At 48.6% G+C, this 26,804-nt stretch overlaps 1 protein-coding gene across 1 annotated transcript in view; it reads left to right on the top strand.

The window, feature by feature from the left end:
• The window catches only part of Sntb1 (syntrophin beta 1), a 199,580-nt gene that overhangs the window by 144,648 nt on the left and 28,128 nt on the right, over positions 1-26,804 (top strand). The window contains exon 4 of the mRNA XM_003480170.3: positions 24,634-24,773. Within this exon, the coding sequence (XP_003480218.1) occupies positions 24,634-24,773 (140 nt within the window). The remainder of the gene's footprint in view (positions 1-24,633; positions 24,774-26,804) is intronic.

Here is a 26,804-nt window from a genome sequence, read left to right as displayed (position 1 = left end):
TGTTTTCATTTTCTGGCTGTACCCTTAACACAGACAATCAGGGCTCTTCAGTGAGTCCCCAGCGGAGAGTATCTGCTACCTCTAGCTGAGTAGTAGCTACCCCAATGAAATGCTTTTAAACAGAGGCAGCAACTTAAAACCACTGCCACTCTTCATCCCTGGTGATTCTTTGGGTTGACGGTGTTTTCTGGAAAGAACTGCTCCATGCACTGCCCTTTGGAGCTGCAGTCACCTGGAGCTGGCCACACTGCTACACCCAAGATGGTGCACGCGTGGCTGGTGACTGGGTCCTCTGTGAATGGCTCGGGCCCTTTATGAATGGCCTTAGACTTCGCTCATCATGGCGACCGGATGCTGGGGGATCAACTCCACACACACAAAGGAAGACGTTCCAAATGTCAAACAGTCTTCTAAATTGCACATTGTAGTTTTTTGGATAGGGGGTGCCTGGAGAGTCAACCCAGGGCCTTTGCACTGAGCTGTATTCCCAAACTTTAAAAAAAAATTTTTTTTTATTTTGAGACAGTATCTTGCTAATTGTTAATAGATCCAGGTTGAGCTTGAACTTGCTATTCTCCTGCCTCAGCCTCCTGAGTACTGGGAACACTCTGAGCATGTGTGACCATGCCCTGCTCTGCAGAAGAATCCTTGCTCTACCCTGTTAGAACATATCAGAACCTGGCCCAAAGGGCTACACCCCTTCATGGATTTGGGTCCATTTTTTCTACCACAAACAGACAAGTAAACAGGGAAAGAGCTGGTGAATTTCAACATCACAACCAAAATTTTAACAACTAGATATTGTCGCTTTCACGTGCCTGTTTCTTCCTTGCTTTTTCTGGTTTGGCTATCAGTTCACAAATTGGTATTTTTTAACTTTAGTAAATATGGTTAATGCATATATGTACAGGTGCTATTAGTACAGTTTGGTAAATTTTAAAAAATGGTACATACCCATGTAATCAGCTTCAGACCAAGAAACACCAGCGGCACCCCGGAGATCTTCTCCATAGCTACTGCTTGTGTGACGGGGAAAAGCATTTAATATTTAAAAAGAAACATCTGTGATTAAGAGAAAACAGCAGCCCCCGTGAATCTTTTATCATTACCACTAACACACATCGTTGGCACACACAAAACAAGGTAAACCTTTAATTACTCTTTAAGTGACACATTTCAGGGCTCGGTGGACTAATATCCAACAATTTCCAACCAATGAATAGAAGTGGGTTTGCCCGTGGCTCGGTATCTGTCTGAATGTCGGGAGAGTTGTCACATCATCCCCGTCCCTCTTGAAGCTGTCACCCCTGTCAAAGTGGTATTTAATTCTTCAAATCTGTTTTGAAATGGGGCATAAACAAATATATAATCATGGTTTAGAGCAAAAACATCAATCGTAGTGAGCTTTAGAAACGCACACAAAATAATCTATGTGTGTATACAATGTCCCTGTGTCTGCCTCTCTGTTTCAGAAAGTGACGGGCAGATTCTGGAGAGGTAAAAGTCCCACGATTCTGCAGCTCACTGTTAATGTAAATGATTTCCATGGTTTTTTTATTAACTTTTAATGTAGGTTTCTGCTTTGAAATGCTACTGATGAAGAATCAAGCTTCAGGTCGCACCTCCGCTGTTGAAATCTTAGTTTAGATCCCCCTCGTAGCAGTCTCCCCTCTGGCCGCCCAGGTTAGAGGGCTCAGCCTGTCCATCCACCTGGTTTGCCTGCCCCCTCCGTGTGTGTGGTAGCCTGAGTAATGTCCTCAAAGACATCAAGGGCTTGTGCCCCGCGACCTGACAATGTTTCTTTCCATAAAGTAAAAATAAAATACTGCTTTTTATTTTATTGCTTTGCATGGATGATTCAGTCAGATCTCTGGCAGCAAGGGGATGATCCTAGGTTATCTTAGGAAGTCCTAAAGATAATTGTGAGCGAGCGTGTATGAGTGTGAGTGTGTGTGCTTTTTGTAATCAAACCCGAGGCCTCAGGCATGCCATGCAAACACTCTGCCACTGAGCCACAGCCCAGCCCGCAAGTATCTTTGTAAAAATGAGGCCAAGGAAGACATCACCCAGCACAGGGACCATGAGATGGAAGCAGAGTTGATCGGAACACCACCCCTGTGACTTTGAAGACCAAAGACTGCAGAGAATGCATCTCCAGATGCCAGAAAAAAAGCCAAGGAAAGTGTTCTCCCCCAGAACCTTCCGGGACAGGCCATGGAAGGAGGGACCTCCAGATTCCTGGACTCACCCAGTGGTTTTTCACCTTGGGCTTTGGCCTCGCTACTGGAAGGCAGTGAGTATCTCTTGCTTTTACTGCCAAATTTGTTGTCGCCTGTTGTGGACGAACAGAGAACTCCAGCAGCGCCCCTTGTGGTGCGGATCCTTTGCTTTGCCTGACCTTACTGTCCTCTGCCTCGCTGGATGCTAAGCTCCTGGGGGTGGGGAGCCAACCAACTGGGGTACTGTACAGCGTCAGTGTGTGCCACATGATGCAGGCGGAGATGCCAGGCTGGAGAAGGCTTTTTGGAGAAGGTGTATAGATGCTAAATTGGGTAAAGATGGTGGTGTAGTCAGGGGTTGCAAGGAGAACAATTACATGCAGGACTCAGAATTTAAAATACTATTTTATGACGGTCACCCAGAGTCAGATATGAGAAAGTGCAGGAAACCTGTCCACAGCATAAAGACCTGGAATCTTCAGCCAAGGGCCTGGATCCCACAGCAATGTCCTGCATGAGTCCAGCTGAAGGCCTAGACCCATGACAATGCCTCCCACAAGTCCAACTGGAGGTCTAGAGCCCATGAGAAGGACTCACACCAGTCTGTTCTACGGATCTGCGCTGTGAAGGTCCAGAGGTCAGCAGTGGAAGCCCGGAAGTCCATGCCAGTGGGTGAAGGAGCTGTGCTGGTAGGCTGAGGGTTTTGCAGTGGAGCCAGGAAGCAATGTTCCAAATAAGGACCAGGGCTCCCCTGAAAAGTGTCACAGCCATCCTCAGCAACATTGAGATCCTGAGCTCCCCTAAGGATGTGAACAGCTGAGTTCATATCAGGAAGCCAGCATGACAAGCTTCTCCTGGAGATTGAATAGCACACATCTTCCCCTTCAGAGCCAGGAAGTGATGCTCAACATAAGGATCAGAGGCCCCCTCCAATGTGATCCACAGCCATTCTCAGTGACAAGGTCCCGCGTTCCTCTGATGATAACAACTGAGTTCTTATCAGAGAATCCAGCATGACAAGCTCCTCTAGGAGAACTCATGGCTCTAAAAGAACCAACAGCTCCAAATAACACCACCATCCAGAAGAACCCACAACGCTTCCCTGTTCCTCTCCAGGTCTCCTTTTCTGCCGGCAGGGCAGCTCTCCCCAGGCGGGCCCTCTACACTCAGCCCCATGCTGATCTAACTCAGCTGGCCTTAGGCTGACCCCCTAGGCATGAAGAAGGGCGGGCTTTTCAGATGGGCAGCTCTGTGGCCAGCACATGTGCAGAAAGGCGGATGAGGAAGTAACGTGGGGCTTGGGGGGTCCCGTACTGAAAACATTTGCCCTGACACGGGAGACCCAATGGCGTGGGGGGCTGTTTGGCCAGATTGAGTTGAACTTCGGAAGCCAAGAGCACTGGATGTGGCGCCCATCCTGGTGGCCCTGACTGCTATGCAGGTGACTTTCCCAGCAGGCAGGAGCAGCAGCAGCAGGGCAGCCTGCCCACCTCACTCTAAGTGAAAAGAGGAAGCTTCGGCTCTTTGTCACTTGTGAAGAATCTTGGAGATGGAAATATCTGCCTTGAAGATCTTTTCGGTCAGTGTACAGTCTGGGTTCTGTGTTATAATGCTCTGGTCACCAGAACCTCTGCACTGTGACTGACATAGCCATGAAATAGAGAAGCTTGCGGATGCTCTTAAAAGAGAAGCCTTCCCGGCTGTTGCTGGAGAGATGGGATCACCAAGGAGACATGAGCGAGGTTCACCTCTCTCACCAGTGCTGACTTCGAGGAGGACTGGGCAGGGCTGAGCGGTGGGATACTGGCCACCTCCAGAGATGGGCTGGAGAACCGTCCTCAGCGGCTGACCGCAAGGACATAGGGACCCTGACCACAAGGAGCAGACGTCTGCCAACAGCCTGCAGGAAGAAGGAGACAGATTCTGCTCCGGGGCCTCCCAAAGGAGCCCAGCCAAGCTGTCATCGTGATTGCAGTCCTGGGAGACCTGCATTAGGCCTCTGGCCCGTGCGACTGTGGACCTGCCTTGGGTCCCAGTGGGTTACTGCAGCACCAGAAAACAAGTTCACTCCTGTCAGCGGGGGTTTTGTGAACAGAGGGGATCTCAGTTTTGGTAAAGATTTTGTCATAAAATAATAGGCAGGATTAACCTAGATTCCTAAATGGTCACCTGTGTGGTCTCTGATTAGAGAGATTACCGTGACAGAGTTTTGGTTCACCAGGTGTTGACGTTTGGGTGCACAGTGGAGACGCCATGAATTACTTTTCTCAACTTAAAGCTCATGGAGAAACTTTAGTCTTCCCCTGTGCTGTCAGCTGCCTCTTCTGGTGGTCGTGTGTGCAGCCGGGCCAGGGCCGGGGAGGGCACACAGGGAAACACGGATGTGAGGGAAGAGCTCGAGACCCTGGGCAGGAGCTCAGCCTGCTGCAGAGGTGACCGAGCCTTCACACGTAGAGGGGACTGAGGACCGCACAGACTCTGGACCTTCTGCTGACCCTTGCGTTTCCTTTATTATTGTTATTATTTTTATGTTTAATGCACACGCGCTATGTAGAAGAGGAGCTTTTGTCTTGGTGTTTTCATATCCGTATGTGACCCACTTTGCTTGGTCTTACCCACCAGGTTCCCCTTTCCCTTCCTCCCCCTCCCTTGATCCCCTTCGTCTTTCCAAATGGTCTGCCTTCTCACTTGCATGCCAGTGGGCTGGGGATTTAGCTCAACGGCAAGGTGCTTGCCACGCAAGCGCAAGGTCGTGAGTTTGATCCCTGATACCAATAAATACATAAATAAGGTTTATGACTAACTTTCATGTCGTCTCTCTCTTTTTTTTTTTTTTTTTGGTACCAGGGATCGAACTCACAACCTCATGCTTGCGAGGCAGATGCTTGTGCCACTAAGCAGCATCCCAGACCCTTCATCTCTCTTTCTTCAAGTGTTTTTTTTTCCAGATTCTTCACACAGTAGAACAGATGCCATATTGAACTTTCTGAGTCTTATTGCTCTCACTTAATGTGTCACCCAGACACAGTACTCGACTCGAAAGGAGAGAGATTTCTTTTGGCCCACGTTTTCAGTCCACACTCACCTGACTCCAAAACAGGAACACCATGGCGGGAGGAAACGCTGCACATGGCACGGCGGCCATCTGTGCACCGACCCGCTGATGTGTGCAGCGCCCTGTGGTCCGGTCAGCTCCCAGACACATCAGGCTTTGGGGGGCACTCCAGTTCTAAACCATGACATTTACCAGGTTGCTCTCCACGCTCCATCCATTTTCCTGTGGCTAACATCATTTCTTTCTTTTTATTTGCCCCATTTTAAAATTAGTCTTAGTGTGGTCAGATGCACGTAACATACATGGGCAATTTTAGCCATTTTTAAGTGCATGGTTCTGTGCCACGCAGTGAATTCATTTGTGGTGTCACTGTCAGCTCCATCCATCCACAGAGGTTTCCACCTTCTCCTATCAAAACTCCATCAGTCGCCTCCTTCCCTGTCCCCACTGTGGCCTTCACCACCTCTCGTGAGAGATGAGGAAGATAAAGATGTCTCTGAGGTGCTGGGAGGAAACTCAAAGATTGAGAACAAATTCAGAAAGACCATTGAAGGTTCACACATTCAGATGTGAGCTCTTAGCAGAGAAGGCCTCCCTTCATGTGCCTGGTAGGAGTATGGAGCTGATAAATACACAGGCCATAGGAATTGCGCTCAGTGAAAGTCCCTCCTTTCTCCTCCGCCCCCTAAGGAGGGACCTCTGACAGCTCAGTATGTCCCCCCATTTGAAATGAGGACTTTCGGTATTTGTGAATTTGGACCAGCTTTAAAAATGAATCCCCAGATAGCTTGGTAGGTGAGGTGACTTATGGAAAACCTCTCTCCAATGCGGCATCCCCCCAAATAATTTTCTCATTAGGCCATTTCATGGCTGAAATCCCACCATTAACAATTCATTTATTTAGCCTAATGGCTCGTCCTTTGTTGAGCTGCAGCCAGCTCTTGTAAGACCCATTCTGCAAGCGCCAACGGTCCCTTAAGACTGAGTTTATTTCAACGGTGCCTTTCCCCTGCAGCTGTCTTGGCTCGGCCCCGGCTTTGTCGTTCATCACATTCGTCATCATGTATTTCCTTCGTTACGCCCGGTCTTGGGGATGCAGTGGCAAGATTTGGTGGGCAAGTAACTGATTGGACGCAGTATCCGGGGCTATGGGCTCGGACACGAGACCTCAGCGAGCTGGGATGTTCTGGGGTGCAGGAGTCTGGCCGTGGCCAGCACAGCTTTAAGCGGCTCCACCCGGCTCTGCCCAGCCTGTGTTTCCTCTACAGCTGGCTGTGCCCTGTAAAATAGTTTTAATATCGCTCCTGTTTCTGGGATTAAACTTTACCAGCCTCACCCTTCTTGCCATTGTCCAACCTGGGAATCAAAACTCTAGAGCTTCTTTTTTTTGAAGTACGAGGAGGCAGAGCATCCTAGCGAGAGAGGACTGTGTAGGGCTTTCTGTTTTGTTTTTGTTTTGAGTTTCATGTTGGTTTTATCCTCATGCCTCATTTTTCTGCAGCTGCATAAACATTTAAATTTAAAAAGCCCTGGAAATGGGGTGTGGGGAAAGGCTTGGGCGCAAAGGAATGTGTGTCTGCAGAAACATTTACAAAAAGCCAGCAGAGTGCACCTGTTATTCCAGGTGTGCGCCTCGCTGCCTGGCTGTGTTGACAGCTGTCCCAGTGGTGTGGAATTCACAGGGAATCTCAGGGCAGGAACAGCAGAGGACCAGGCAGAGTCACGCGCTCGACTCGGTAGAGCTCACGTGAGCAACCTGGGGAACGGCAGCCCCCGCCACAGCCTATATTTGTGAATTTGCTGTTTGTGGAGAGTTTGTGAAATGCCTGTCCCCTCGGCCACCCCAGATGATCTCATGGATCCTGCTATCATGGGACACCTGGACCCCAGCACAGTGCCCGGCATGTGCCCCATAGGTATTTGTGGCATAGAGGAAATGCACTCTCCTGCCTCAGCCTCTAGAGTGCTGGGATGGGCTATTCTAATAGTAGAAATAACTTTTTAAACTTTTCTACTTATAACTTGAAATAAGGCTCTTTTTTCTTTTTGCTGTTGTTCTAGTAACTTTCAGCCTTTCATACTTTTTTAAAAAAGAAATCTGTGTTCCTAGATGACTTAGCTTGCCTCATAAATGGAGTCACTAGGGATAATTAGTGACTATTGTAACAGAAACAAGAGCGAGAGATTGGCTTGTAATATTCTCTTGATGCAGAAGTGGCAAAATTGAGCCCACGCAGTCCGTTCGGTATTAGTTCCATCTTTGACACCATCATCATCAACCGAGCCGTCTCTTTTGCAGTTTAATTCAATAAGAATGGGGTCTTCGTGACCACGGTGACCCTGGGATTTAAATACTAAGGAAATCGCCCTCTTTAACCTAAAGCACTGCCCTGCTGCACACCATGAAGAGGAGAGGACAATTGAGATTTTATGGGACAGGACTGCATAGAGCACTGAGGGGAGCAGGCTGAAAAGAACCCCAGGAATCCCCGGGATGGGGTGAGTGTGAGGAGAGCGTCAGCGCCCACGAGGGGGGCACAGTGGCCGGTGCCCGCTGAGCCATGGCATCCTCACAGGTCAGGTGGTTCCCGTCCAAGCCCCCAGCCCCTCACCTAAAGGTCTGGACTTTTTGTCAGATGTCCCTTGGGCCAGTCCGTCTAGAAGAGCACATCTGGCTTTGACCCTCAGGTCTTAAGGTGGCCAGCAGGCAGAAGTGGGCCACGGCCAGAAAGGTCACCAAGTCCCCGAGGGTGTACAGGCAGAGCCATGCAGTGGACTCGATCCGATGTGCTGGGAGGATGACAGGCCAGAGGAGGATGCTGTGGGAAGTGGTGAACTGCTGGAAGCCAAGGGTAAGGGAGGTGTGCTCCGGCAGGGTGGGGTGGCCGATTCCAGAACTTACAGAAACCAGCAGCAAATGCTGTCTCTAGAGGGGCAGTGCCCTGTGGGCTTCCGCTCAGAGCCCCGGGGCAGGTCCTGAGTCAGGCTGGGGCTGCATGGCGGAGCTCAGATGGGGTGGAGGACACGGCGGCCCAGCAGCGAGTGTGGGTGTCCCAGACAGCATTCTCCATCGTGGTTGTACCCTTTTAAACGTGCACTTGTGCAAGTGTGCTGTGTGCCGTGCTTCCCACTTCTCGTGTGTCACCTTGAGTCGCACAGTGACCCTGTGCGGCAGACACCAGCACTTCTTACGTGAGGCCAAGGTGAGGCCCTGCAGCCAGACCAGTGAGCGCCCTGCTGAAGAAGCCACAGTGTGAGCACTGGCCACCTACACAATAATGACTGCAGTTCCAACCACGCAGCTCAGTTCTGATGTCTCCTTTGGGGGTCCACAGGTGTCATGGTTTATGTCAGTGCCGCCCCCCCATGAGTTTGCATTGTGCATCTGTGACTGGTTCATTGTCTAGAGCTTGGATTGATGGTGTCAGTGCTACACCCACCTGGGGTGGAGCCAGGATGTGATGTAATGGCAGGAAGAAGGTGTGTCTCTCTCTCTCCCACCAGTTTCTGACTTGCTGTTTGCAGCCGCCATGAACTGCGGCCCTGCCATGCCACCCTGCCGTGGAGCCAACTGAGTATGGACCGAAACCTCCAAAACTTGTAAGAAATAAACCTTTCCTTTCCCAACTTCGGGCTTCAGGTATTTTGTCTCAGCAACCAGTAAAAAAATAACTAAGACAACCGGTATCTGCTGTGGCCACTCCCTTCTGAGACACCACCTGTTTCCCGTTCCAGGCCCCAGCTCCGTTTCCCCCGAGTGCACCAGACCATTGCCTTCCGTCAGATTTGAACTTCCTGCTAAGAACTCCGGCTCTTGAAAGAACTGCCACTTTATTTTGTGGACTTCAAATTTTATTTCCCTTGTGGACCCTAAACTCTCTGAGTAAATATTCCCAAACGCTGTTGACTGGGAAATCAAAGTAAACAGTGCTTTTGCAGATTTTACCTGTTTTAGGGGCATCCAGGAAACCCTCTCTAAATTTGCAAGCAACACACAACGGAGTGACAGATATCATGGTGACAGAAGTTAGGTTTAAACATTTCTCCACCAAGTGAGAACACTGAACTGTTCCCAGGCAGTAAAGAACTCCCAAGTAGTCTTTTTCATTTTTATCGGTACCGGGGATCGAACTCACGACGGCCTGCTTGCAAGGCAGGTGCTTATGCCGCTGAGCTAAATCCCCAGCCCCCTATGAAAAAGACAAAAAAAAAAAAAAAAAAAAAAAAAAAAAAAAGAACTCCCAAGTAGGAAACGAAGTACACGCTATAGTGAGAGGGCGGCCGCCGTGCAAGAGCACAGGGTGGCACGGGCTCAGCGTGGACGCCCTTTCCAGGTCCTTACTCCTCGGGATGACGTCTGGACTCCAGCAGCTTACGGGGACCCTGCTCAAGTTCTTGTGGGAAGTCCTGGGGAGGGGGCCTTGGAAACTGTACTGCGCCTGCGTCCTGGGGTTTGTAAGGAACAGGTCTCCCCGACTTCCCCAGTGGGCTCTGCCGTACCCTAATCTCCTGTCTCACTGGCCGGGGCAGATGTCCAACTCTGTCACCATTAGCTCAGCTGATTCCAACAAAGGTGACCTACAGATGACATCTTTTTTTTTTTTTGTCTTTTTGAGACAGGGTTTCAGTATGCAGTTCAGGCTGGCCTTGAGCTCACTTTGTAGCCCAGGCTGGTCTCGAATTCGCAACGATCCTCCTGCCTCAGCCTCCCCAGTGCTGGGATTACAGGCATGAGCCACCACGCCCGGCCTACAGATGACTTCTGAAGAAACAGGTTCATGAGAACTTACACTGTGCCAAGCCCTGCTCTGAGCCCTTTATCCACACTGCCTGATGACTTCTTTCGGGGCTTCATAGAAGGAGGGTTTTATCCACCACCACCCCTCACGACTCATTTTAAGGATGAGGAAACTGAAATATGGAGAGGGTAATTAAGGCTGATAAGGAGCATCCTGGATCAGCCTCCACAGAAACAGCAAGCTAGGTGCAAACTGTAAAGGTCAGTGCTCTTAGGGTCACCAGCTCGCTTGACTTCCTGCTTTAGTGGAAATGGGAATTACACACAGTTTTAGACAAAAGCTTTCATGGGGAAGTTAGAGGGAAGATTGGAGGCAGAGGCTGGTCTTCAAGATTAGCTGGCAGGTTGGTCCCTATCTTACGATAAGGATGGGCGACTTCCTGACATAGGTGAGGTCTCTGGAAATCCCCCATCCTGAAAAGGGCGAGATCAGGTAAATTCAGGCCAAATCCATCTTTCCTGCTGGCTTTTAGACAGACTCTCCCTATGTGATCAATATAGCTAGATGGATAGCTAAAGGGAGACTGGACCCAGCATTTACAGGATGCAAAAGGAAAGTCAACTTGTTTTGGGTGCTTACAGGGCTAAAGAAAGTGTCATGGTGCATAGAGAAAATGGCTTTTATGTTGATCCTGCTTGCAATGAGCGGCAGGAAAGGGCCCGGGGTTCTGCCTGTCTCCCCATCCTGGGGTGGTCCTTAACAGCCTATGACTGCATCATTAGCACCAAGTGGTCACCTCGCCACCAAGAGGTCAGGCAAAAGCATACATATTCCCAATCAGGGAAGGTTTTATGGAGAGTTTAAATTAACACAGAACAAATGAACTTGGGGATTTGATTGTGACCACTGATACACAGTTCTTTATTAAGTATTTGTTGAGAACAGCCTTGAACTCACTATGTATCTCAGGCTGGTCTTGAACTCATGATGATCCTCCTGCCTCAGCCTCCCAAATACTGGACTCACAGGTATGAGCGACACACCTAAGTGTCCCTAAGCACTGGTAGATCCAACTGCTGTCAGATCTTTTATAGAATGAACAGAATTGGGGTATCTGACATTGCTGAATGGCCACAAAGCTAGGCCATGACTCTGGAAAAGTTGATGTGGTTTGGAGGCCGAAAGATTCCACACTGTAACGTTTTCTTCCGCAAGGAACCTTTGGCTTTCTGTCTTGGAGAATAAAGTGAGGATGTAAACAGGGAAGCCTGTGACCACACCCAGCCTTACCCTCTGAAAACAAGACAGAGGGCCCTAAAGCCTCGAGGTTTAATTGTTGTTTTTCAAAAGTTGTGCCCTTTTGGACTCAGGGATAGTGTCTTCTGCCTTTCAAAAGACAGCTGTTTAAAAAGTTGGGAATTTCTGCCACTTCCCAGCACCCCTTTCTTTTTTTTTTTAGTTTCTTTTTTTTTGTTGTTTATTTATTTTTTTTTTATTTTATTTAAGGAGAAAAGAAAAGAAAGAAAAAAAAAACAGTGAAGGGGTACAAGTTATACAGATTTACAGGAGAAAAAAAATGCGCAGTAGGCAATCACTAGTTAATGGATTACATATTGCCATCTTAGAAATAATTGTTCAAGTCACAAAATTAAAGCTTGTAGAGTGGACATTCCAACAATGATACTGCAAACAGTTCTGTTCAATGATCCAATAAAACTCTGTGATATCATTTTCTATCTTATACATTTAAATATACATGCAGTTATATAGTTTAGAGCACTTTCTTTTCCTCTCTTTTGTACAATGACTATTACACATTTTGGGTTTCATTGCTCCCACGGTTCTTATTGCTTTTTTGGAAGAGAGTAAAACCAAATGTGACATAACAGAACAGAATCGGTCAAGTCAAAAGGGTGGACATAATAGATAATATAAAAACATAATACAAGGTGATCAACAATGGTTACCATAATGCCTCCCGCTATTTCTAATAGAATTGCCTATATCATTAGTTGTTATACGATTGAACAAAACCGTAAAGAATAAAACCGACAAAACCAAAACATTGGAGATATTGTAGGTCTTCAAAAGTAGATAAAAGTCAACGAGAATGGGCGTTATAATGAATCTCATTATCTTCTCAGCTGATGCCTAAACTTTCGAACCTGATACTATCCAGCAAAACAGAATAGTGGAACCTCAGTCAAAAACAAGATGGTGAGAGTAATACAGGGCTTCAAATCGAGATAATAGAAAGTCAAAGTGGGTTACTATATTATATCCTGCTATATTTTTCCCTTTAATTAAATGGATAAAAATAAAAAAGTAAATAATGGAGTGGAGATTGAGAAAAAAGAGGGCATAACAGCGAAACAGGGCAAATCAAAACATAACCATTTAAGCAGAATAGTGTTTCACCACCAGATAATCCTGACCCAAAAATAGTTACCATATTGACTCCCTCCCTGAAGTCCTTGAGTACAACTTCATATACTGTAGCATTAAGTATATCAAAACAATGTAAAACCATTTAAGAGAATGACAGCATTATAGAGTATTTAGAATCGACTAACAGAAAATGAACAATGGTCTCTGTATAATCTCCTTGTCCTTAAAAGGTTTTTGCTTATACTATCGTACATAACAAAATCCAATAAGATACAACCTGTTTAGACCATTGGAGACAGAAGAACAAAAGCTAGATGAGACTTCAAAACAAGATGGTACTAAATCAGCATTACCTATTAAGATGTCATTTTCTCCAAAAAAAGCTGTTCCTATCATCCAATCTTCTCTGTCTCATTTCTGTTGAGCTCTTTTTCTGTCAGTAGCTGTCAGTTTGTCTTCTTCATTTTGTTCTCTGCTCCATTCGTTGTGGCCTCCCCGCCACTATTTCTGGGTTCTTTGTATTTTTCTTTTTTTAGAATATCCTGCAATACTTTCTGTAGGGTTGAATTGGTGGTTGCAAATTCCCCCAGTTCCTCTTTATCCTGGAAGCACTTCGTTTTTCCATCAATTTCCAGGGACAGTTGTGCAGGATATCTCAATCTTGGCTGGAGATTATTATCTTTCAAAGCTTGAATTATTTCTCCCCATGCTCTTCGTGATTTGATGGTTTGTGAAGAGAAATCTGCTGTAATTCTGATGGGTATTCCCTTGTAAGTGATCTGTTTCTTGTCTCTTACAGCTTTTAATATTCTGTTCTTGTATTGAATTTCTGGAATTTTTATTATTATATGCCTGGGTGTTTCTCTGTTAGGGTTGTAGGTAGCTGGGGTCCTGTATGCCTCATACATCTGAGTATCTTTACCTTTTGCTAAATTAGGAAAATTCTCCTGGATTATTTCTGTGAATAGCTTTTGTAGTTCACTTGTTTGTGTCCCTACTTCTTCTTTTATGTTCTTAATCCTTAAGTTATGGCTCCTCTTGTCATCTTCTTGTCTTTGTATTATTGCTGTGTGTTTCTTTGTTATTTTTAAGAAGTTTTTCATTTCATTCTCCCATGTTTCAAGTCTGCCCTCCAATTCAGATAGTCTGTCCTTAGTTTCTTTCAAGCTGTTATGCCAGTCTTGGATAGACTTCTTAATTTCTTGATAGTCTCTTTGAACCTGCTTCACATACTCAATGCTTTCTCTGTTTTCTCCATCAAGCAATTCTCCCCTCTTTTTCTGTTCTTCCATTCCACCATCTGCTTTTTCCTGGGTGGTGCTTAGCATTTCTCTAACTATTCTGCATACTTCTAGCTTCAGGTCATTGATAACTTCATTCCTGAATTGGTCTATGAGGCTCTCTAGATGGCGCTTAATGTATATTGGTGCGGTGTCCGCTATTGCCTGTTTCTCAGGATTGGGGGCCGAGGAGCCTTTTTTGTTGCTTCCCTTCCCCATATTTTCTGTTCCTTATAAAATGCAATCTTACATAGGAGGCCCGGCTTCCCTGCCTGTCAGCCACAGCCTGATCAAATTGCGCTGGCTAGTTGTTCCCGCCCACCGCTGCGCCCCAGGGAGTTGCGGAGGAGGCAGCCTACGCGGGAGTTGGTTGCTCCTCCGGGCCACCGTCAGGCTCTGGGATCTGGTTTAGGCCAGCCTAGGGAGTCCGCCAGCAGCGTCACTCAGGCCAGGCACCTTTCACCAATCCCGTCCGAGAGGGGAATGTGCGGCTGGAGTTGTCACCGCGCCCTGCTCTTACAGGACTGCCCGAGCCCAGAAAAACCTCCGCTGGAGTCAAACTGTGGTAGGGGATCAGTTTCTTGCTCACCTCGCCACCAGTCAGTTTTCCTCCTTGTCCGTCCTGTTTCCGACTCCGTTCGCAGACTCCCGTTTCCAGAGCTCGGCGCGTCTCTCCTTGCCGAGCCGCTGTGGAGGCAGCCAGCCGCTGGGCGGCGGGAAATCCAAACCGTGGTTTCCAATGGCGCGGGGTCGAGCCTCCACACCGAGATTTTTCTGTTCCTATTTTAGCGCCAGGACTGTATTCTAAGTTAGATTCTCTCAGCCCAGTTCGTTCCTGAGTCAGCAGAGCATATCTCTACTGGTTCGTATCTCCTTAGTCCGCATCATTCCTGGCCTCTGAGCCGAGCCTTTAGAGAGCTTTCAGTAGCTGCTGCTGTCTGTCCGCCATGTTCTCTTAATCTCCCCCAGCACCCCTTTCAAGGGTGTGTTTTCCCGGTTGTGAGGAAATAAAGGACAAGGCACAGCGGACGGGCGTCCCACTCAGGACGGGGATTCCCAGGAGCTGGTTTTTAGAGCTAGAAGGAATTAGAAACAGGTGAGGAAAGGCAGCCGTCTAGGGCCAGAGGATTACTTTAAGGTCATTTGTCAGCTGAGAGCTGAGTCCCAAGAACTCTTGAGCGGTCCTGAGCTCTGAAGACACCACACAAATTTGGAGCCACCTGCAAAACTTCTGTCGCTAATATGCCTCTTTCCCTGTTTCTTCATTTCTGTCACCTGTGTTAGAAGTCCTCCCTCCCTTTCCCTCTCTCTGTCTCTGTTTTTCTGGCATGCATTAATTTATTTACAAATAAAGATAGTACCACTTCGAAAGAAATACTACCTATGTCACTATGAGTTAAAAAGACACAAACAAAACCAAAAAGCCCTCCATAGAGCCATTTTGTAGAGATTACTCAGGATGAGGCTCCCACTGTAGTGCGTCACCCACTGTCAGAGCTGGAGCGACATTACCATTCCCCAGGAGTGTGGGGCCCTCGGAGGAACACCAGGACCCTGTGTGTTGATCTGTGACGCTTTTGTGTTACAGACAAACACAAGCAAAGGTATACACATTGCACATAGAAGAGGAGCTCTGGGGTGAGAATTTGGCTCATACAATCCCAGAGGCCAGAAAACCGCCATCTGCCATCTGTGAGCTGGAGAACCAGGATGCCAGCGTGAGATTCGGTTCACTGTGGAAGGCCTGTGACCCTGGGGAGGGGCTCGGGATGGCTCAAGTCTGAGCCCAGAGGACTGTGGCATCGGCGGGAGGGAGAAGGTGTCCCAGTTCAAGATGAGAGAGCCGGGCTGGGGGTGGCTCAGTAGTAGAATGTGTGTTTAGCTTGTGTCTTAGTCACTTTCCTAGGTGCTGGGATGCAACCCCTGACATCCAGTTGAAGGAGTAGAGGTTTGCTTATGTTGGCTCACCATTTGTGGTGGTTTCAGCCCTAGTCATCTGATGGCTCCAGGGCAGAAGCAGAGGAGAGCTGCTCGTGGGACACGGCCAGGAAGCAAATAAAGGAGAGATCTCCGAGAAGGGAGATAAGCCCTCCCAGACCTCATCCCCAGGGCCCTTCCCCAACCAGGCCCCGCCTCTTAACAGCAAGTCAGTTGTCAGCTCCACGCCAATCAGCTGCAAGCCCCGCCTCTGAGCACAAGAGGCTCTTAAAGACTTCTAGATGTGACCCCTGCCAGCATGTGCAAGAAGCTGGGCTCAGTTCAAGAAGGGGTGTCACCCTTCCTCCACTTTGTGTTTCACCCCGGCCCTCAATAGGTCAGAGAATAGCCCACTCTTTAAAGGATGGGTCTTCTTTATCAATGTGCTGTCCCAAAGCTCATCTCCAGAAACAAGATTTCTCCAGCTGTCTCGGCAGCCCTTCCCCCAGTCAAGCAGGCATTTAAAGTTAAGTACCCTAGTGGCACTTTTTTATGTTAGTGTGTGTGTTATATGCGTGGCTTGTGGTACTGGAGATCTAGCCCAGGGTCTTCTGCTGAACTACATCCCCAGCCCTTTGTCTTTTTTTTTTACCTGGAGACAGAGTCTGGCTAAGTCGCCCACACTGGACTTGAATCTGTGATCCTCCTCCATCAGCCTCTTGAGTCCCTGGGATTATAGGCAATTGACACTATGCCCAGCTGGAGGGACGGGACTTTAAAGCAAATCTCAGAATGACTTCCTGTCATTTCACTGCATACGTTATTTTTCTGACTCGGATTTGTTGCCTCCTGAGACGGCCCCATCCTAAACCTCAGGATCTAACATGGAGAAAGAGATCCTGAGGATGTGATTAAATTTCAGGTTTTCAGATGAGGAGACTTTCCAGGATTACCCAGGGGGCTGGATGTTATCTCAGATGTCCTTGAAGGGGAGGAGACAGGGGCAGTGTAGGTACAAGATTCTGACCATAAGCAGGAGACCAGTGACGGTGACACAGTGCAGGGCCGGGAGCCCGGGTGTCTCTGGAAGCTGCAAACAGGAAGTGATTTTCCCTTTGTGCTTCTGGGACACACCAGCCCTCCCACATCCAGATCTGAGGACTTCTGACCTCCAGAACTTAAGGTCTTCACCAACACTGTGGTAGCCCTTACAGCACAATACACTGATATTCTAAAATGGGAGGATTTCACATGAGAAGAATCCATATTTCTGGCTTCCCTTGAAATACTGGAAGGTCTGGCAGTGCTGTGCCCACACTAAGAGCAGGCCACTTGGGTGGGATGTATGTCGTTTTCATTCTGGTACCTGTTCCATGAAGTCATATGGAAACAGTTAATTCTGTACAAACTGTGTACACGGAGCTCATTGTCTAAGTCAGAGAATAACACGAGAAGGGGGAGGAGGTTAGGAGAGTGTTTCTGGAAGTGAGGAGAAGGAAGCTATCTCCTGGGTTTCTGGGAGTGGTCCCACGGGGATGGCCGTGCGGCCCGCAGACAAGGAATCTTACGGACAAGTGGACGGCAGAATCGCTCAGTTGTTTAATGGCCACCTGCAACAGGCAGCTCTGTGGATTTAAAGTGACCATTGGAACTCGGACCGTGCAGCGTGGTTTCTCAGCAAGTGGGTTTAAAGGAAACCAATATTTTAAAAAACACACAGTTATTTTGCATTTTAAGACTCTCAAAATTCAGGAGCTGAGTAGAGGGGCTGCATTCCGTGTTGCCCAAGGAAGTTCATTCTTGGTGCCAAATCCTAGCTCACTGTCTGTTTTGTTTTAATTCTTATCGATGTGACCAGTCACCCAGTGCTGTCTCAGGCCCTTTCCCTGGAGAGCTGCCTATTTGTAAGCCAGCTAGCTAAACTGTTTTCTACAATATGAACTTGTGACTCGGCTGGAATTGTGTGATTGATAAAGGCACTGTAAATCACTGGCATCATGGGTTTTGTATCCAGTTTCCTGACCCATACACTGAAAGGTCGGCAGTCACTTAAATTTCCTAAATGCACAAATACTAAGACCATCTTAGTAGTTACAAATACCCGGATGCCGTTTGATAGCGTGACACATCTATCATTTTGCTGAACACATGATCCATGTTTGATTTTAAAAGCCTGCACACAACATCACGCTGAACCTTACTGTCTTAGAATTTGTGAACTCTTGCACGGGTTAAACACCAGCTGTGAGAAAAAGGGTTTACTAAAAATGACAGAAGCTCCTGGATCAAACTGAGGGCTCAGACAAGGTGCCATCCCTTCTAGAAAAGGAACCCTGTTTCCTCACAGCTGGAGACCAGTTCTGCCCAGCTGCTTGTTACAAAGGGAGAGAGCTCCTCGGTGGAACCTGTTTCGTCAGATCTGAGGTTGGGGAGCAGGGCTTTGATTACTCAAAGGAGAACCAACAGGCCTGGCCAGTCTGTTAAGTTTGCCCTGAGTGAAAGCCCACGTGGCAGAAGGTAGGGAAGAAGGACGAAAGGAGGACCCCAGAAGGAGCCGTGGGTGCAGGTCCCCAGGGCTCCACCTGCAGGAGAGAGCACAGCTGGGTCCCCACGTTTCTCTTCATTTCCCTGCATCCTTCCGTCCTTCTCTTTGGGAAATGCCAGCTTTGTTCTCTGGACCCAGCACAGGCTTGGACCCCAAGAGGGCGCCTACTTGGCTTCATGACTCCAGTCATCTAAGTGTGTGGCCACTTCTCAAACTTTCTGAACCACCACGTGTCTTCTGCCACAGGGATCATAAAAAACCTGCGCACACCTGCGATCTCACTGGGCAGGAGGTTGGGGCGTGGCAAAGCCGCTGGGGAGGTGGGCGGGACCTGTGACACAGAGAACCAACCAGGGCCCGGGCACAGCAAAAGCCGTCCGCAGCCCTGCCCAGACCCAGCAGAGTGCTGTCTTCAGTTCTCCCAAAAACTCAAATAAGGTTGTTGTTTGTTTGTTTGTTTTTTGATACCGGGGATCGAACTCACGACCTCAGCTTGCCAGGCAGGCGTTTATGCGGCTAAACTAAATTCCGCCTCCCCCCCACCCCTCAAGCAGGTTTTTGATAGGACGGCTTAGACATGACGTCAGCCCGTGGGGGCGGGGGATAGGATTGATGGCGGCTACTGTGCTCTTGCCTGTGCGCTCTTTCCCAGTGGTTCGCACTCATCCGTAGAGTGCACTTTTTTTCCTGCTTTTAATTGGCCTCCGCTCATTGTTTCTTTTTCTACCTTTAATAAATGCAAAGCGTTGCTATTTTTTGTGTGTGTGCTTTTTTTGACTAATTCTTTGGGGAGGACAGAAAGAACCTAGAGAACACTTCTAGAAGGAGACCCTAGGACCCCAGAACCTGGCAATGCTGCCACTAGGGAGACTGAGGCAGGAGGAGAGTCATGCGTACAAGACCAGTGTGGGCTACATAGTGAGACCTTATCTCAAAAAGTGTGTGTGGAGGTAATAAATGCCTTGAAGGGTTCCTGAAGGATTAAGAGCAGTGCGTAGTGTAGCACTTGTACTGGCTTATGAGGCTGCTGAGGCATAGAACCACACACCGGGTGGCTCCAGCACGTAAGTGTGAAACGCATTGCCTTGTAGCGTTGGCGGCCAGGTGTCCAGGCTCAAGGGCCACACAGCTGGGTCCTGCTGAGGACTGGCAGGAGAGGAGAGTCCTAGCTGTGTTGCTAGCCACTTCTGGCATCCCTGGCTCATAGATGCACCCCAGAGCTCCTGCCCCGGTGTCTGCGAGCCCCCATCCTGTGTGTGCCTGGCTTTCACCTTTTCAAGTGCACGGTTGTACTGGATTTAGGAGTCAAGCCCTTGCTGCTAAGCTCATCCTAACATAAGGAATTAACATCTGCAGTGACCCTGCTTCTAAATAAGGTCACACCCTGAGGCCTGGTGTTAGCACTTCCTCAACATATGACTTTGAGGGGACACAACATAACCACCCAGTGCCCCTCCTAGAGCAGGGGCTCTTCTGGGTTTGCTTCCCAGCCTAGATAAACAGAATTCCCTTCCCCTCCTGCAGATTTTGATCCCCGCCCCTTGAAATGACTCATTCAAGGATGTTAAGTTCCCTCTAACCCGCTTTTCCCCAGCCGCCCCTTCTAATTTATTGCTGTTTTTTAAGAGGCCTCGAGGTTTGACAAACTCCAAACAGTTCTGACCCCACTGTGCCATGATATTGTGTGACCCCGGCAGGGCATGGACTTGCAGTTTACTTTTCGACTTTCCTCAGAAGGCAACAGACCTGAGCAAATAAGTAAACATGATTAAAACCGGTCTGAAAGAATTGAGCATCAAGCCCTCAGAGGAATTCATTTTTATCCAAAGCACAGATCTTCCCTTCAAACAGCGTCCACAGGAAGTGCCAGGTCCGTGGGAAACCCAGATGTCTCCATCTGACCCAGAGCATGGAGGGGTGATGGATACCCGTCTGCCCCAGGGGGAACGGCTGCTGGGACGGGCTTCTGGGCTGGGTGCCTTAGACAGGTGGCGCAGCAGGCAAGGTTTACAAGCAGAGGGAACCAAGCCTTCCTTCAACAGGGACCGAACAGCCAGGGTTAGGTCGCAGTTAACCAGTAGTCTGCTTTGTAGCCATTCTGGAGGGAATTTTCCTCTGGAGTCGTGCGAGCCTCAGCAGAGACATCTCAGATCTTAGCCCCATGGTGTCACAGCTGGTCTGAGTTCATCCATGACCGCTGGTGACAGACAATGCTGGGTCATCATCAACCGCTTGCTTTGAGGAAGACAGGTGCGCAGCCTTGGCTGGACTCGCTCGTTAAACTGAGAGCTGGGTTAGGGAAGTCACCTCTGCACGGCCGCACTGTGCCAGGAGGCACAGTCACCGTGGGGTCTGGGACGGGCAACATGGTGTCCTCCACGTGTGGTGTCAGCAGCAGGTTTGTCAGAACTGCCTTTTGTCAAGTTGAGAACGTTGTATTCTGTTCATGCTTGCCAAAAGTTTTAAAATCAGGACTTTCATATTTTATTTTACTTTTATATGGCCAATTTTATTGATATTTGAATGTTAACCCCAATATTTTTAGAATAATCTCACTTATTTATAATGTATCATCCTTTTAATCTAATTATAATGTACTGTCCTTTTAATCTAATTGTCCTTTTAATTGATTTGCTCAGATTTTGTTGTAATTTTAAAATCTAACTAATCACGAAGAGCATTAATTTGTGGCTTTCTGTTCTTGGATTACCTTTGTCTTAATTTGGTAATCGGGAAGGCTCACCGTCGAATTACTTAGAAATGTTCCCTGCATGTTGATTTTCTTGAATGATTTATCTAGATTTGGTGCTATTTCATCCTTAAATGTTTGGTAGAATTCTTCCGTGTAAAGCCCTTGGGTATTTTTTTGTAGGAATAATTCGAACCACAGGCACAGGATCGGTGATAGAGACGGTACCCCTGCCGTGTTGCTTCTCCAGTGAGGAGGCAGTGTGTGTATTTCAAGGAACTTGTCAGCTTCATCTGCGTTGTTAAGTTTCCTGGGTGGACTCTCACGGCTCCCCTCACCTGTCATTTACATTCCACTCAGTAGTAAATATTCCCGGGCTGTGTGTCCCCGGCCCAGGCTCAGCTGCCGGGTTTGTAATTTGTCCTGCCTCTCATTTGCTGGTCAGCCCGGTGCAGTTTATTGATCTTAACTAAATGGATATTAGCGTCCCTAAATTTTCTGTTGCTTTTCTGTTTTCTTTTTATTGATTTCTATCCTGGACTTTGTCATTTCCTAGCATCTGCTTGTTTTGGTTTGATTTGCTTTCCTGTTTCTAATTTATTAAGATAAAACCAGAGGTGGCTGTCTGAAGTCTTTCTGCCTTCCTGTCTCCTGTTTGATTCTATTGTCCTTATTTACATTCAGTTCTAAGCACTTTCTACTTCTTGATTTTTTTATTGACCCATTGATTATTTGCAAGTCTTTTCTTTTTTCCAAATATTGGGGATTTTTCCTAGATCTCACATTGAGCCAACATTTTATTTTGGTGCAAGAACACACATTGTTTAACTTGGATAACACTTACATTTGTTGAAACTTTTTTAAGATCCAGATGACGGTCTGTCGTGGTAAAGGCCATGTGTGTTGGACAAGAATGCACGTTCTGCTGTTTTTAAACATGAATGCAGCTCAGTGCTTGTATACACGCGTGCCATCCGCTGTTACGCACATCAGTGTATCTCCAGTGCCCCACTGTTAGAAACCACATCAAGCTGAGTGTCCTGGGAGCTGGTTGCCATACTTGCTCTTCGCGGACAGTCAGTGGGTCTCTGTGCGGGTGTTGGAAGCGCAGCTCTGCTCGGAGAGCTCCGCACTCGGCAGATTCCCAGGCAGGTTCTAATGTGTCCGCACGGGGCTCCTTCATGAGCTGTGAGCGTTCTGGGCTTTGGAATTACCCAGGCCTTTCTGTCCCGCTTGGTATGAGTGAGTTGTGACCCCACGGTGGGGAGGGCTGCCGGGACCTTGCTGTCTGCTGCTGACTCTGGGCTGCAAACCCCATGTCATTTCTGGAGAGCGATGCTGTGTCACATTCTCATTGAAGTGACCGATCCTGGTCAAAGTTAATGGGTCTGATCCGACTAGGTAAGTAAGACAGTCACTTCGGGAGGGTCGCTTGTAGCTTTCTCCAGGCCTATTTAATGAATTGGAAAAGCAGTTTACTAAGTGTAATGTTTAAAGCTGGGAACATTTATTTCAGGTGCCCCCTCCCCAACACTTCATGCCTCAAGACTGTAGCTTATTCACCGTGTTAGGTCTGCCATGTTTCTTCTTGAAAATCTGTTTTTATCTCCTGGCGATGCTCTTGTTCTGTTGGGGGGAAAAAAGCTGTCTTACAAAAGCAATTAGCTAAAGCTAGATTTTTAAAGTATACACAAAATGCAAAAGGGAAGGAATTATTGTGGCAGTCACTCACATTGTAGTATAACTAGCCAGCAAAGGGAGGGTGGGCATTTTTCCTTAGAAAGGGAGTTTTTGCTTGGAATTTCTGGAAGAAGGGAGCTAGATGTAAAGGTGATCATTGTGCAGTGAGTTTTCCGAGGAGAATTTTGGAAAGGAAAGAAGATATTGAAATTCTCAGGGGCAGAAGTGGTTTTGGCTCATTTTACAACTCTTCCCAAAGAAGGACAGTAGCCTGTCTCGGGCGACGCTGTTTCTCACAGCAACCTTCTGTGTAGACGCTTGGTGAGTGTGCGGCCGGATATCAGGGGCTTGGCGTGGTGCACCCGGCTCGCAGGGATCGCACTCAGGCCCCGCTGGGGCACTGTGGGTGCCTGTGACTGAGCAGGGGTTTGTGGTGCACACTCCGCACTCCACCTTTGCAGATTTTAGCTCCGTTAGTCTTCCTGGCATCCTCTGCTGCAAAGCCATTGTTACCCATTTGGCAAACACAGAAACTGGATACAGAGGCTCTGCGGACTCCTGCAGGACCCCAAAGCCAGGGCCGGCACTCTTTTCTGTTGGTTTCTTTGATTTTGGCCTTTTGAGACAGAGTCCCATTATATAGTTCCAGCTGGCTTTGAACTCACCATGTATCCTGGGCTGGCCTCACGCTCAGAGATCTTCCTGCCTCAGCCTCCCAAGTGCACCACCACGCCTGGCTAAAGCCAGCACTGTTAGCCTCTGTGGTGTACGGCATTACCTTCATCACAGAGCACCTGGGAGCACGGAGGAAAGCCGCGTGTCCAGAGTCACACAGGCCACACGCAAGTGAGTGCCCGGGCTCCGGCTGCTGATACCTGGCACTAGCAAGCCTCAGCCGTGCGCAGTGCCTTACATCTCCGTGGCGCGGGAGTTCCTGCTGCAGTGGTGTTAGAGGAAGGCTGGGGCCCAGGCACAGCTCTCAGGGTGCTCGGGGTGGCGATGAGGGGGCAGCAATAAAGGGTGAGTGCGTCCTGCATCCAGCGCACCGCATCCTTCACTTCCGCCTCCCGTGACGGCGTCCTGCGGCCTGTCACGCAAGGTCTCCGCTGGAGTGGTACCGGCATCAGAAGGGGTCTGAACTCCACCAGGGCGGCGGCTCTTCCCTGTAGTGAGCACCAGAGTTACCTGGCGGTGCAGTTAAGATGCAGGTGGATTCTGTGGTCTGGGTGGGCTCGGGGCTCTGCCTTTCCAGCGCTCTCCCTCCCTGAGTGATGCTCAGGCCACACTGTCGAGCTCTGAGCAGCCAGGGTGGAGCACTGACTTTGCAAACCACACCGAAGCTGATTGTGAGGTCCGGGGTGCAGGCCAGAGGGAGCGCGTGTCCCTGGTGGAACGGCGTAGGGGATTAGCACGGGCGCCAGGGCTGCTCCTGAGCAAACAGATTCTGAGGATGGAAGGGACGCGGAGGCATAGCTGGCCCAGCTGCCCAAGGGATGCTCTTCCCTGCCAGGTCCCCAGCCCTTGGGTTAAAGAGCTTCCTGCTGAGTGGGTCTGAACAGGAACAGAGCCAGAGCACCATTTCAGTGGTACCCATCAGCAGCAAAAGACCGCAAGAGGCCGCTGCTTCCCACAGGAGTACCGGGGGAAGTCAACTGCTGGAGCGTGTTTTCCAAGGACTGTGAATATTATTCCAGAGACTTCCATGATAAAAACAAATACATTGGGCCAGAGAAACAGCTGGGAGTGCCACTTCCCCCAAGCCTTGGCCTCCCACGCTGAGATCCAGATTCAGTGCTGACCACAGGTGAGAGGGTGAGAGGCTGGGGCAGGTGCATGGCAGTTGGCTGCTCTTGCGGAAATGATGGTCCAGGTCCAGGTGCAGGTGCAGATCCAGGTGCAGGCTCAGGTCCAGGTGCAGGAGCCAGTACAGCTGTGGGTGCAGGTCAGGGCCCTGGAGCGCAGAGGTATTTTCCAGAGTCAGGAATCCTGGCGGGGTCTGCTCTTTGAGCATGCAGCCTGCACCGAAGGACACTCCTGCCCCTGGGCCTGGGTGTGGGGAGTGCCACCCCCAGCTCCTCGTTCCCCAGTGGCTATTTGATGGTGCTCTGCCTTCTGTCGCAGGTCCCTGGGGACAGCGAGAAGCAGTGGAAGCCGGTGCTGGTTGTCCTGACGGAGAAAGACCTCTTGCTGTATGACAGCCTGCCACGGAGGAAGGAAGCCTGGCTCAGCCCCGTGCACTCCTACCCTCTCCTCGCCACCAGGTAGCCTTGGCGTGGGTCTGGGTGGGCTGTGACTGCAGCTCGAGGCCACACTTGCGATTCGATCATGTTAGCACATCCTGTGCTTGCTTTGTGCTGCCTGTCTATCTGCCTAAAGAAAGCCACACATCTCTCAGCCAGGCAGATGGTTCTCGCCGAGGCTCAGGCTCTGTCTGTCTTTCTCCTGGTATCGACAGCGCACCTTCCTGTTCACATGAATCCAGCGTTTTTAAACCTGCAGAACCGCTCACGTATTAACGTGCACAAGGGTCAACGTCACATCCATGAAACCACCGTCCCAGTCAGTGCCATGTTGTACCCTCAAGCATGGCCTCTGAAGCTCTGCTTCTGCCTTATCTGCTTCATTTCCCAGGATGGGGACACGCGAGACCTCCCCTGGGGGGGGGGGGCTTACACCTGTGATACTGTGTTGTCCGCCTGGGGTGCCGTGCGGTGGTGTACAGCAGCGCTGCAGAACAGGCCCTTTGCAGGGCTGGAGCTTGGTACTCCTGGGCCAGCGCTGCCCTCCTTCCCCTCGCCCAGGCCCTGGGAACCGCTGTTCTCCTGCTTCTGTAGTGGGAATGTGACTCTTTCAGATCCCTCAGGTACTGAGACCAAACGCTTGGTCCCTCTGTGCCTGGCTTTTTTCACCAAGCATAATGCCATTTAGCCTCACCCATACCATCACACATGGCAAGATTGCTTTGTTTTTTAAAAGCTGAATAATACTGCACTGTAATAAATACTACACTGTCCTTACTGATGGATATTCAGGCACATCACACTTACTGATTTCAAAATATATTACAAAGTCACAGTAATCAAAAGGGTGAGGTATTGGCATATAAACCTATTGGCCAATGGAATAAAACAGTGTCCAAAAGTAAATCCATTCATTTCTGTGTGGTCAGATGACCTTTAACCACCGTATCAACAAGGCACACAGAGAAAGGACAGTCCCTTCAGTAAAGGTGCCAAGGAAAGGAAGCATCCATGTACAAAACAACTAGTTGTTCTTAACTATGCTCCAAGCCAGGTGTGGTGGTGCATACTTGTAATCCCAGCATTTGGGAGGCTGAGGCAAGAGGATCTCTGTGAGTTCAAGGCCAGCCTGGGCTACATAGTGTATCTGAGGCCAGCTTGAACTGCATAGTGAGACCCTGTCTCAAAATACAAAAACAAGAACAACAACAACAACAAAAAGCATACCTATAACCAACAGCTCAACAACAACAAACAACCACAAACTCCATTAAAAATGGGCAAAAGACTTGAATACGCATTTCCCCAATGAAGACATGCAGATGGCCAGGAGGATCTAAAAAATGCTGAGGGTCAGCAGTCATCAGGGAAATGCAAATCAAAGCCACACTTATCAAAGACCTAAGACAGCAGGTGTGCACATCCTGCTGTGGTGTGGAGGCTGAGGCAGGAGGGTCACAAGATCACATTTCACCTGACAATGTAGCAAGACCCTGTCTCAATAAAAAACATTTTTGGAAGGGTTAGGATATAGCTCAATGGTAAGGTGCTTGCTTTAGTATGCATGGTACCCTGGGCTCAATCTCTAGTACTGAAGGAGAAGAGAAGTTCAAAGATAAGAAGCGTTGGCAAAAATGTGGAGAAAAGGGAACTTTTGTGCATTTTATTGGAGATAACAGGCGATTCCTCCAAAAATTAAATATAAAACTATTGTGTGACTTAACAACCCCGTTGCTGGGTATATATCCAAAGGCATTAAAGTTAGGGTCTCAAAGGGATATCTCTAGCCAAGTATGGCAGCACACATCTGTAATCCCAGTACTGTGGGAGGCTGAGGCAGGAGGATCACAGCTATGAGCTCAGGTTACGCAACTGACTTAGTGACTTACTGTCTCAAATTTTTCTTCAAATGTTAAAAGGGATAGAGATGTAACTCAGTGTGAAGCAGTGCCAAGGCCCTGAGTTCAGTCTGTGGTATTATAGGAAAAACTAGGATCAAATCAGATGGAAGACACAAAAGCACCTAGGAGGTGAAGGTAACTCTTTATTACG

The sequence above is a fragment of the Cavia porcellus genome, unplaced genomic scaffold (assembly GCF_034190915.1).
Source record: "Cavia porcellus strain 051 isolate PalLab524CR breed Dunkin Hartley unplaced genomic scaffold, mCavPor4.1 scaffold_10, whole genome shotgun sequence".
Lineage (NCBI taxonomy): Eukaryota > Metazoa > Chordata > Mammalia > Rodentia > Caviidae > Cavia > Cavia porcellus.
This window is presented reverse-complemented; position numbering and strand designations above follow the sequence as displayed.